Source organism: Taurulus bubalis (assembly GCF_910589615.1).
Source record: "Taurulus bubalis genome assembly, chromosome: 3".
NCBI classification, from domain to species: Eukaryota; Metazoa; Chordata; class Actinopteri; order Perciformes; family Cottidae; genus Taurulus; species Taurulus bubalis.
Genome location: NC_136591.1, coordinates 3,360,567 through 3,373,540, shown reverse-complemented (window position 1 = coordinate 3,373,540; position 12,974 = coordinate 3,360,567). Strand labels below are relative to the sequence as shown.

Below are 12,974 nucleotides of genomic sequence, written 5' to 3'. Positions count from 1 at the left end.
AGCAGCCAGCCGTGACAGCCTGAGCCCCGGGGCCGAGTCATCTGCCAGCGGCTCAGCGGCTCTCTGGCACCTCTTCACCACGTCCCGCTGCGAGAACCTCCCGTCTGCTTCAAGGGCCACTAAAGATCCATGACTGACTAAGATGACAGCATGTTTGAGTCTGGACCTGCAGCACATTCTCCTCATGAGTCAGCACTATGATTCTCCCTCTGTGGCATCTGTTTTGTAACCACAAAGCTGTACCACTTTCTCAAAGGTCAGCCATTTTAAAGGGTTTCTACGTTTCGACTGATAGTTTCATTTATATTATAAAACATTTACTAATATTGATCTGATAAGCCAATAAGAACAACTTTTGGGTTGCTGGTTTGTGAAACACGTGTGGAGATATTTGCTGAATTTGATTAAAGGTGTATTGATAGAATAGTTTATGGAATAAGTAACTATATGTTAGTGATTAAAAAAGGTTAATATACCATTACGGTTGTAGTTAAATGTTGATAACACCTCCATAAGCCATCAGAAAAAGTCTGTCAATCTTCTGTAGTCAGGTTCAGATGTCCGGTCCCAGAAGGTTAGAGGTCAAATGATGCATTAAAGAACTAACGAGCTGAAACCCATCTACAAAGGATGAGTAAATTATTTACTAACCATTAATCAAGCTTTTATTTATGAATGGTAATTTAAAAAGTAGTACCCACATCACATAATATATATAAAAAGTAGCATATTGTGGTGGTAAGATTAGAACAAACACAACAACATATCATATAATCATGTTTCCAACACGTCAGACTAAATCAGTGCAGTGACTTAGCTGTACTGCACAAACAGAAGGCTCCGTATTAGGTGACAAGAAAAAGTGTATAAAAAAACTACAAATCCCTAAAACCTTTGCCTAGCAATGGACACCCATACAGAGCATCTGATTGGACAGTCACAGTAAGGCTGCGCGTCATTGGCTGGCGGTCGCCATGTTAGCATTACCAGCTGTCTAGCTACGGGCTAGCTAACCGGCTAGCTGTTCGAGGTACCGTCGCCTCTTTATTCGGGGGGGGGGGAAACTGAACTAACGGCCCCTTCACGCCCGTTGCCGGGCCGCCATGCCGGTTCACCGGGAGAAGAAAGAAAGCAACCACGAAGAAATGGAGGTGGACTTCCCCGAGCAGGACGGCAGCAGCACGGACGAGGAGGACACGGTGAGCTCGTCCGTGTCCGAAGATGGAGACAGCTCGGGTAGGAAACTACGCTCGGCCTGAAACACGTCGCTGATGCTCCTTAATGTCACGTGCTGCGTTATGTCGTTAAGGAGCTCGACCAGATGATGATGATTATGATGATGAATAGCTGTTGTTATGGAGGTGATGTCAGACCTGTGTGTGTGTGTGTGTGTGTGTGTGTGTGTGTGTGTGTGTGTGTGTGTGTGTGTGTGTGTGTGTGTGTGAGAACAGAGATGGACGATGAGGACTGTGAGAGGAGGAGGATGGAGTGTCTGGATGAGATGACCACCCTGGAGAAGCAGTTCACGGACCTGAAGGAGCAGTAAGTCTCTTGTTACAGCCTCCACCCATTAGTCACAGCCTCCACCCACTAGTTACAGCCTCCACCCACTAGTCACAGCCTCCACCCACTAGTTACAGCCTCCACTTTCTAGTTACAGTCTCCACCCATTAGTCACAGCCTCCACACACTAGTCACAGCCTCCACCCACTAGTTACAGCCTCCACTTTCTAGTCACAGCCTCCACCCACTAGTTACAGCCTCCACCCTCTAGTCACAGCCTCCACCCACTAGTTACAGCCTCCACTTTCTAGTTACAGCCTCCACCCACTAGTTACAGTCTCCACCCTCTAGTTACAGTCTCCACCCACTAGTTACAGCCTCCACCCACTAGTTACAGCCTCCACCCACTAGTTACAGCCTCCACCCACTAGTTACAGCCTCCACCCACTGCTAGTCACAGCCTCCACCCACTAGTTACAGCCTCCACCCACTAGTTACAGCCTCCACCCACTGCTAGTCACAGCCTCCACCCACTAGTTACAGCCTCCACCCTCTAGTTACAGTCTCCACCCACTGCTAGTCACAGCCTCCACCCACTAGTTACAGCCTCCACCCTCTAGTTACAGCCTCCACCCACTGCTAGTCACAGCCTCCACCCACTAGTTACAGCCTCCACCCACTAGTTACAGCCTCCACCCTCTAGTTACAGTCTCCACCCACTGCTAGTGACAGCCTCCACCCACTAGTTGCAGCCTTCACCCACTAGTTACAGCCTCCACCCTCTAGTTACAGTCTCCACCCACTGCTAGTCACAGCCTCCACCCACTGCTAGTTACAGCCTCCACCCACTAGTTACAGCCTCCACCCACTAGTTACAGTCTCCACCCACTGGTTACAGTCTCCACCCTCTAGTTACAGTCTCCACCCACTAGTTACAGCCTCCAGTCACAGCCTCCACCCTCTAGTCACAGCCTCCACCCACTGCTAGTTACAGCCTCCACCCTCTAGTTACAGTCTCCACCCTCTAGTTACAGTCTCCACCCTCTAGTTACAGCCCCACCCTCTAGTTAGTCTCCACCCTCTAGTTACAGTCTCCACCCACTAGTTACAGCCTCCACCCACTAGTTACAGCCTCCACCCTCTAGTTAGTCTCCACCCACTAGTTACAGTCTCCACCCTCTAGTTACAGTCTCCACCCACTAGTTACAGTCTCCACCCACTAGTTACAGTCTCCACCCTCTAGTTACAGTCTCCACCCTCTAGTTACAGCCTCCACCCTCTAGTTGCAGTCTCCACCCACTAGTTACAGCTCCACCCTCTAGTTACAGTCTCCACCCACTAGTTACAGCCCCACCCTCTAGTTACAGCCTCCACCCTCTAGTTACAGCTCCACCCTCTAGTTAGTCTCCACCCACTAGTTACAGTCTCCACCCACTAGTTACAGCCCCACCCTCTAGTTACAGCCTCCACCCTCTAGTTACAGCCCCACCCTCTAGTTAGTCTCCACCCACTAGTTACAGTCTCCACCCTCTAGTTACAGTCTCCACCCTCTAGTTACAGCCTCCACCCTCTAGTTACAGCCCCACCCTCTAGTTAGTCTCCACCCACTAGTTACAGTCTCCACCCTCTAGTTACAGTCTCCACCCTCTAGTTACAGCCCCACCCTCTAGTTAGTCTCCACCCACTAGTTACAGTCTCCACCCTCTAGTTACAGTCTCCACCCACTAGTTACAGCCTCCACCCACTAGTTACAGCCTCCACCCTCTAGTTAGTCTCCACCCACTAGTTACAGTCTCCACCCTCTAGTTACAGTCTCCACCCACTAGTTACAGTCTCCACCCACTAGTTACAGTCTCCACCCTCTAGTTACAGTCTCCACCCTCTAGTTACAGCCTCCACCCTCTAGTTGCAGTCTCCACCCACTAGTTACAGCTCCACCCTCTAGTTACAGTCTCCACCCACTAGTTACAGCCCCACCCTCTAGTTACAGCCTCCACCCTCTAGTTACAGCTCCACCCTCTAGTTACAGTCTCCACTCACTAGTTACAGCCTCCACCTTCTAGTTACAGCCTCCACCCTCTAGTTAGTCTCCACCCTCTAGTTACAGCCTCCACCCTCTAGTTACAGTCTCCACTCACTAGTTACAGCCTCCACCTTCTAGTTACAGCCTCCACCCACTAGTTAGTCTCCACCCTCTAGTTACAGCCTCCTGAAAGTCATGTAAATGTGTTATATTCATGTGATTATGTAAATGTGTTATATTCATGTGTTCATGTAAATGTGTTATATTCATGTGTTCATGTCGTTCATTTACGCTGAGATTGAAATAATGAATATGCTTTTAAAAGAAAGACTCAAAATATAAGCAGGCATCCATACAGGCATCTATATAAATGTTTATTCTTTTAATCAAACTATTGTCTCATTCATTTGTGTCATTTAAGGTTTACTGTATGCTTTGTATTCTCATTGTTAATTTAAATACTACATTTACTCACTTTTTACTGTTTACACCCAGATTTAACAACATGTTTGGTCATGGAAAAGTCATGAAATCCACTGGTCAGAATGTGAATGAACCCTGAACTCTCCTTTAGACCGCTTGAGTTTTCTATTTTGAACTTGCTTCTGAGATATTTATAAAGTGAGCACTAAAATGAGGATTGTGAATCTCCTTGTCTTGCTGTGCAGGCTGTACAAGGAGCGCCTCAGCCAGGTGGACATCAAGCTGCAGGAGGTGATGGCCGGCTGTGCACAAGAGTACCTGGAGCCTCTGGCCAACCTGCAGGAGAACATGCAGATCAGGACCAAAGTAGCTGGTGGGTCAATGTGGGGCTGCATGACACTTTAATATTTAGATTTGACTTAAAAGGTGGCGTCAGCAACGTTCTCATGATATGCAACTAAACGTTTCCAGGCTGTGTTTTCTGTGTGACTGAAGTGAAATGCCTCCACAGGGATCTACAGGGAGCTGTGCTTGGAGTCGGTGAAGAACAAGTACGAGTGTGAGATCCAGGCTGCCTGCCAGCACTGGGAGGTGAGAGGTCGACCAATGAGTCAGGGGCTTATGCGGGGGTCAGGTTTGTATTTCCCACGTCAAAACGCATCTTGTTCAAGTAGATTGCTGCCTCTACAATGTTGGATATCCACTCTGGTGTTGGGGTCTGCACCACCTGAACACAATGCAGCCCCAGGCTTCAACCTCTGGAGGTGATTTTGAATCATCCTTGAGCATCTCGCCCTCTTGTTTCTGTCTCCAGAGTGAGAAGCTGCTGCTGTTTGACACTGTGCAGAGTGAGCTGGAGGAGAAGATAAGAAGGCTGGAGGAGGACAGACACAGTATTGACATTACCTCAGGTACCTCATCACTCTGTGTGGTCCTCACTCTCATTTAGTTTAGCAGCAGTCGATCTGGGTTCATTCATAAAAGATACAGAGTAGTGGGAACAACCAATACAGACAATAAACCAACCAGATGCCTCTATGAAACAGAAATATGAGTGTTTCTCCTCTATAATCTGTCCTCTCTGCTCTCCAGAGTTGTGGAATGATGGATTGCACTCACGGAAAAACAAGAAGAAAGACACATTCTGCCCCGTCAAGAAGAAGAAGCCCGTCGTGGTTTCTGATATCCTTTTTCCGTTTGTCCCGTCCTTGTCTCATGCCTCATCATTCATCTGCACCACAGCGACGTGCTGCTAAGACAGATGTTTCCTTAACCGCTTGTTACGGCCGTTTATCGTTTACATGCTGCAGGACCTTGACATTCTGGAAGACTGGACCGCGATAAGAAAGGTATTTTGGAAAAGGACAAAGTAGTCGCTCGCTGAAAGTTGTTTTTGTGGTTTGACTTTTAAGTTGTGTCTGTCGCCCTCTCCCCCACAGGCGATGGCATCTCTGGGGCCACACCGGGTGAAGGTGGACGGTAAGAGTCTCTCCTCATCCTCGGTTACAGTCAATATCTGGCTGAGTGCAGCCATCGACCCACAGGCGCACTCCTCAAGTTCATAGTTGAGGAGTCAGACGTTGCCGTCCTTGTCTCTGTCTTCCTTTTTTTTCTTCAGTTTTGTGCTGTACATAATTGACTAAAACAAGCATTGGCTAACATGAGTAGTATAGTGGGTGTAGTTTTACGCACACACGTATGTATACGCACGTGCACGCGGGTGCGCATCTGTGCATTTTCTCATATTCATGAGGTGTCTTTTAAACGTACACTGTCCCGCTTCATGGTCCTGATGCTGCTCCTCCAGTCCCGGCAGTCAAGCCGGACAGACATCCCCACGTGGCGCGCTTCGAGGACGGGCGGCTTTTCTACGACAACCAGTGGTACTGCAGGGGACAGGCCATCTGCATCAACAGGAAGGACGAGTACCCAGCCAGGTGTGTGTGTGTGTGTGTGTGTGTGTGTGTGTGTGTGTGTGTGAGCAGGGTTTATTGTATGATGTTGATGACAGCACCTGTCAGTGATGATGCTAAAAGGTGTGTGTGTGTGTGCACTCGTCTGCAATAGTGGATCATGGTGGATTCATTGAGAATGGAAAGGACAAAGCAGCAGATCACGCAGATATTATTAATGCAGCATTAGTTCATTATTACACGGCTCTTTAGAGAGTAGTGCTTCTCCTCTCTGCAGCCGTCGCTTTGTAAAAATCATCTCTTCAGTTTGAATGTGTGTGTGCTGCTGATTGCCCCGTATCCCTTTACCACTCGAGCAGAGTATCCCTTGTTCCTTTTCCCTGTGGACGCACGATGAGGAGACGTGAGCGCGTGTGGCTTCTGCAGACAGGAAGTGGCGTCGCGCTAATCGCGTTGTGTGCTTTCGTCCCGCAGCGCCATCATCACCACCGTCAACAACGACGAGGTGTGGTTCAAACGACTGGACGGCACCAAGTCCAAGCTGTACATCTCCCAGCTGCAGAAAGGCAAATACACTATCAAGCACTCGTAAACACACACACACACACACACACACACACAGACCGACGTCATCTCTGCTGTGTTTCTTTTCGTCTCCTTTCTGTGTGCTATCTGTCTACATTATGTCCATGTGTACAGTCACACACACTCTGTGTATAAGTAACAAAAGACAGACAAACAAATATCAGCTGACCCTTCTAGTCTAAGGAGACGATCTTACCTGTAAATATGTATGTATGTGTATATTATTGACAAGGTCACAAAGTGTCATTTTCTCTGGAACGGAGATCAATACAAAAGTGCTGCTAAAAAGAATCTGGAGGAGCCGGATCCGCGGCGGACGGTGAAGTGCGGAGCTCAGCCGCGTGCCTTTCTGAGACAGAACTGTCCCGAACTACCGAAATCAATGCAGCGAAGCCTTACTCGTTGCTGCGCTCGACCCAAGAGGACTGAAGCGGGTCAGGGGAGCCTAGTCCAGGTGAGGATTGCGTCAGCGTGGCGTTGGATCGGCCTCTCTGGACGCACCGGTTCCACTGGAAGTCCCGGCTCCACAGAGCCGAATGAATCATTTAGTAAAAACTATGAACGAGTGTCAATACGGACTGAGATGGATCGTGATGAATGCATTTTAAAAGACGATATTCTATTGTGAGAATAATCAGATAGAGCCGTTCTTCAAGAACGCCCACTTGAATTTTGTTAAAGCCACTGTACTGAATGATCTTCTCATGTTTTAGTGTCATTTTCACAGCACTGTATATGAAGTTGAACCCAAGGCCAAGACATGAAAGCCTGAGCTGCATGTTCAGCCTACAGAGATGGGAGGTGCCCTGTACATACAGGTGATGTGATGCTCGTCTCATAGTGCCGACTGTATGACTTGACATTGAAGACAGGGAACCGGCTGAAGCGTCTCTTCTCCACAGCTGTGAACTCTGTGCTGGTGGACTCAAACGGTCTCGAGGTTTGTAATTCATAGTGCCATCTCCCCGTTGTGTTTGTCTTTCTTCAACCCGTTTTTGTGTGCGCTGGGATTGTGTCAAATCAAATCCAAAGCGTCTCCCATTCTCCGTCCCCTGTTTTCTTCGTCCTTGTCGTCTAACATGTTGAACGGTGCGACGAGGAAGCAGGATTAGGAGTTTTTGTGTGTACAATCCGTCCGATCCAACCTTCTGCGTGTGTGTAAACGATGCTTGATTCAACTGAAGGGGACTTTGCTTTGTGTTGTGTTTACGGTGCTTTATATTGTCAGCATTGCATACATATGTCAAAGTATTAGCTGCCAGCAGTATTGTAAAGAGAAGGAGCATTACATCATGAACATAAACAAAGTGTCCCGATGTGGCGTCAACTGATGAAGAACGTTTCACTGTTTACTTCCTTTTTACCTTTTTATGCATTATGGTTACTTTACCTCGCTTGAGGTAAAAAAAAGAATGTGACATTGTGCCAATGCATGTACAGCTGATTAAAGATTGTGTTTGTATCATTTGAAGAGTCAACCTGCACCTCCTTATTTATCCTTGATATGCAAAAGGGAGTCGAACCGCCTCTTCTGTACTTTTTGACGACATTGTTGGCACAAAGAGAAGCGTCTGCATTTAGGTGATTACAGTATCAACATGCACTGCTCTGCTGGAGTCAAGCTAATTTACTTTTCTTGGACTTAACAGCTTTGGATAAAAGAAAAAAATGTCAGAGCTTTGCATATAACTTAAATGTGCTTTGGATTTGGCCAAGCATGCACAAAAAAAGGCCAGATACAATCTTATATAATACTCCAAAGGGAGAAAGTCCCTGACAGTGCTCAACCCAAAGTCACCCCAGAGGCTTGCTGAACCCTGGCTACACCCCTCAAATTAAAAAAAGCTTATTTGGGAGAAACATGCTGAGCTCGTCATTTGATAATGGCTCTGTGCTCTGCTGTTCAACCTTTCAGTCACGTATTTCTGCCAGAGGGACACTCACTAGATTAACTCCACACACTGCTATTGATTCAGGTCCTACCCCACCCACTGCCCATCTGCCTGGCCTTGGGCCCGAGCAGACACCTCATGCAGAACCTCTTCAACCTTTGACTGATCTATTGGGAATATTGATCAGATACAGCAGTGAGGCCAGAAATTCAAAGGGAATCAATTGAAAGGCTAATTGGATAATTTCCTCCCTTTTTTTTAGATGGAGTTTATTACCAAAACTGGTGTTTTATAGGAATATTATTTGGTCAACACCATGAAGTTCAAGAAATATATTGGATCTCCCATTTCAGGCCCTCCTTTCACCCCCCGCTGTAGGCCCTGTTCCCGGCCACTAGGTGTCAGTAGTGCTCCACAGCGGAGAGCCCTGCACTACACGGGAGGAGGGAGGCGGTCTGTGAATCTGGGGCACCCTGCTGCTGAAGCCCTCCAGCTGACGAGAGCGAGAGGAAGGATGAAGGCACGGTTTGATCACAGCTCGCTGGCCACATCTGCCACGGCAACAGAGAGCGAGGGAGAGGCAGAAAGAGGAAAATCCCCATCACCGCGTCAAAGGCAGCAGCAAGCCAGCAACAGGGCTGTCTGTCTCTGCAGCGCCATGCAGCATCTCTCTGGAGCTGTCTTTGAGTCGTCTTCACACACTCCTGTCAGGGAGGACACACACACACCATCGCACATGGGTTTCCCTGTTCCTTGTTTCCTTGTCCTGAGGTTCTGTCCGGCTTCAGCCCCATCTATACTTGATGAGTAACCAGAAAATGGAGGGTCATCGGGACGTGTTTACTGCAACATTGGGGCTAATTAGACCGTGAAAGTGTCACACTGATAAATTTCTTATATGCGTGCCTCCGCTTGTGTGATGCATGAGCGTGTGCATCGCATGGGGGGTTTTCAAGAGAGCGAGAGTGTATGTGGGTCTCTTTGTGCATGCATGCATGCATGTGCTGTGTGCCGGGCCTGTGCGTGGGCTTGTGCAGTTTGATGCTGATTGTGTAAGAGGAGGCTGGATGCATGCATCTATAGGTTAACATCAAAGGGACGAGGCAGTCAGCATGACGAGGAGGAGGGCGAGAGCGAGGTGCATGTCGGTGCTGCCGCCTGCGACCCGCGTTCTAGATGAGCTCCAGGTGTGGCCTATCAGCAGAGCCCTTTCTCCATCTTGTACTCTCTGTACTGTCTCACCCTGCATCAAGTCCAGTTGCCCACCAAGTAAAATGCCACATTAACAAAAAAGAATTAAACACGTTGTTTTCACATGTTTTTCCGGAGCAGATGATGGAATGTCTCATGTCACAATTGACTTTGATTTCTGACCGATTTACCCAACAGGGCGAATGAAAAGAGACATCAACGTTGAACCCTGGAGTTGCTACTTTGCCTTCCACACTGAAAACAAGCATATTTTTTACTGGAATAAGTGTATATTTGTATCAGTGACATTTGATGTACCTTCTTGATACCTCTTCGAAGATGCATCCCTTTAGAAACTAATAAAGAAGCCTCAGCAGCCAAAGTGAAAACCCGTCCACAGCAATAATTCAAAGTCCAAAAAAGACAAATGTACCTCCTTCGTACATGCCCCTCAGCAATAAAAAAGAAAATTATTAAACCGAACCAGACTAAACTTGAAAGCGGTGTTTATTTCATCTGGATGTTACCGCTCACCAGAAATGTTCCTTTATTTAAATGGTTCCATTTTCAAGTTAACACAATAAGTGATTCCCTCTCGACACAAATGCTCATGCATAAATAAAGGGACTTCAGGGTGACAAACGTCTGGGGAAGTAAAATGTCAAATCTAACAACAGTGCAATCACTTAATAGTACATCCTAAAGGACAGCAATAGGTGCATTAGTGAACTCAAGATGGTCCTCGCGATTGATGGAGCTCCATTTGATTTGTAGCTACTGTCACATCTCAAACTACTCTTGGAGCACCTCATGTCTGACATGATTCTCGACAGCATTGGGAGAGCGTGGTCTCCCTCGTGCTCTGACCTGACAGAGCTTTTATTAACCAAAAGACACAGCCTTGATTTTCATGCCTCAACGCCGCTTCTCCCCAATTGCTCACCATCATCTTCCCTTGGGAATCGATATGTTTGCTCATGGGGCATAACTGAAGAGGTTGCATAACATTTTGCATCTCCTCCACCTGATCCTTAAGTCGGAGAGTCAGACAGGAAGAACTGCCTGTCAATCACTTGGACTGAGCAACCATTTTGTGATATGTTGAGGTAAGCCAGCTAACGCAAGCTACATGCTAGCTACAATCCTCAGTGCTGGGGAGTTTTGCCGCAGTCCAATTGCATGACTGGCACCTTGCTAAACCTGGGCCAACCTCTCATGAGGATGGAGAAAAGTTCAGCCATTTCTGTCTACAAAGTAAAACCGCTGGGCTGTTAGAAGTGGTGTGAGGACAGGGAGTTGACCCCGAGAGCTACCTAATCTGTTCTCTTCCTGTTCCTCTTTCCTGTCTGTCGCATCCTACTATTAAGGTGTATGCATCAGTGATCTCTTCCTGTCACTTAGGGTTTGGAAGAGAGTTTATTTTTAACAACCCTCTACTGAATTTGACTAAGGCGGCTGCATTATGTGCTCCACTCCTCTGTCCCTCGGCTCATATTAAAACCTTACAGTTCTACGAAACAAACCTGTTGAGCTAGCATTAGCGGAGTAGGTAGCACATCATTAACTAGCGTTAGCACTTCAAGATTCAAGATGTTTTTTTACTGTCATATACACAGATAACAGACATTTATTCTATACAATGACAAGCTTGCTTTGCTGGGTCCTCCTACCACACATAATTAGAATAAACTTAAGGTAAAAAAAAGCACTTCCATGCTAAGCTAGCTACTGATTGCATACTGGATGTCTGCACATGCTGGTTTAGCTTTTTAATGATTGTAGCAGTGCTTTACAGGAGCACTGTTGTTCCTTCATGTCATCGTGTTCTGTCTGGATCTCTGGTTCACTTTTACACTGTGAGCTGTGGCTTTAGCTTCTTAATCAGGTTGACATCTTAGATTTACCCTATTGTCGACCCTTCGGTCTGCTTCTCTCAGAAATCACTTTGTGGTGTTTCCAAAAATGTGATAATATGTATTCAGTGTGCAGTTAGTAACAGTGTGGGCTCCATGGTAATGTGAGATCTGGCAGTTTGACAGAATAGTGAAGTCAATTGCCATTTTAGATCCACTAGGCAGTTGCCTCTAAAGCAGTTACCCATCAAGGCTTTATTGCTGTGCACTGTTGTACCACCAAGCTGCTCAGTCGCAAGGAGCTACCTTCAGATAGAAAACATCCTTTTTTAGTCAATACATGTTAAACTAGGTTTAGGTACTGCGCCCTCAGTGTCAGTGATTTTTACTCTCAACCCAACAGGAGACAGAGAAATGGAAAAATCCCACATTCTATTCCCTGTGTCAGCTTTGGCATGTTATGCACTTTGCTTCTCTTTTTTTCCTCTGCGGACAGTGTTGTCGGTAAACCCCCTGAGGCTCACCCATTGGCTGTGCAAGGGTATCTTGGAAGGACCCCCCCCTTGGCTGTCTGTGTACACTCAACAAGTGCAAAGGCCGGGTAACTGGGTGAGGACACCTGTATGTCAGCATCAAAGGTCGAGGCATTTTGATACCTTACCTGTTTTACTTGTTGGTGAAGGTTTAAACGACCTGAGCGCTGCTGTCAGAGCGTTCCCTCCGTCCTTCCTGTCGGGCCTTAGACACCCTTGTGCTCGGTCACCAGTACGCCTGCAGAGGCGGGTGAGGTGTATTATTCAGTTTAGCTAAATTACTGGCCAAAGAACAGTTGGTGCAGCCTTGTATCGGTGTAGGATACTGCACTTTCGTCAAGTAGCTGGTTGACACCTGGTGAGTGTGACTTGATGACGCAAATTTTGAATGCAGCGATGACAAGCGATGACAAGTGGCCAAGCTGTTTGAGGGATGGTGATCGTAGAACATGGTTTATAATGTGTATCCATTATTAACGTTCCTGATTAAAAATAAATTGCAATAAGCTGTATAACAGCAGATGTTGATGACATTTCAACAGCTGTTTATGTCTGATACATCCCATTGAGAAAATGTACCGTAAAATTATGTTTAATCACCGTATCGCCTCCTGCCTTTTGCCTCCTGCCTTTTTCCCCCTGCCTCTTGCCTCCTGCCTCCTGCCTCCTGTCTCCTGCCTCCTGGGTCCTGACTCCTGGGTCCTGCCTCCTGGGTCCTACCTCCTGCCTCCTACCTCCTGCCATGGCCCTGCTGATGCCCCTTCTCTCTAACCTCCGTCTGCTTCATGGATCGTGGTTATCTGGATCGTGGTCCATTTCTACTACTCATTATATGAATAATTTCTGTCATATTCATGTAATGCGCTGTAACTCTGTTACGTTGGTCATTCAGGTCACATGACATCTATTGCTTCTGTCCATCCGGGGAGAGGGATCCTCCTCTGTTGCTCTCCTGAAGGCTTCTTCCTGTTTTCCCTGTGAAAGGGCTTGTGTGTACAGATTGCAATGTCCTCAAATTTGTAATTTGTGATTCTGGGCTACACCAAATGAACAGAATT

General features: G+C 47.1%; 1 protein-coding gene across 2 annotated transcripts; it reads left to right on the top strand.

The window, feature by feature from the left end:
- Positions 1 to 1,103: 1,103 nt before the first annotated feature.
- LOC306734220 (breast cancer metastasis-suppressor 1-like protein-A) lies at positions 1,104 to 6,512 on the top strand (the record flags this gene model as incomplete). Of its 2 annotated transcripts, none has more annotated exons than XM_079215561.1 (10): positions 1,104 to 1,236; positions 1,452 to 1,542; positions 4,195 to 4,322; positions 4,461 to 4,540; positions 4,764 to 4,860; positions 5,042 to 5,121; positions 5,224 to 5,298; positions 5,389 to 5,428; positions 5,757 to 5,886; positions 6,337 to 6,512. In XM_079215561.1, 10 exons carry the CDS (start codon positions 1,104 to 1,106, stop codon positions 6,452 to 6,454), a joined length of 972 nt encoding a protein of 323 aa, XP_079071687.1. In that variant the 3' UTR covers positions 6,455 to 6,512. The 2 variants fall into 2 exon arrangements, with proteins under 2 accessions (XP_079071687.1, XP_079071688.1); XM_079215562.1 differs by having other exon boundaries at positions 5,389 to 5,434; positions 5,766 to 5,886.
- Between the last annotated feature and the right edge of the window lie 6,462 nt (positions 6,513 to 12,974).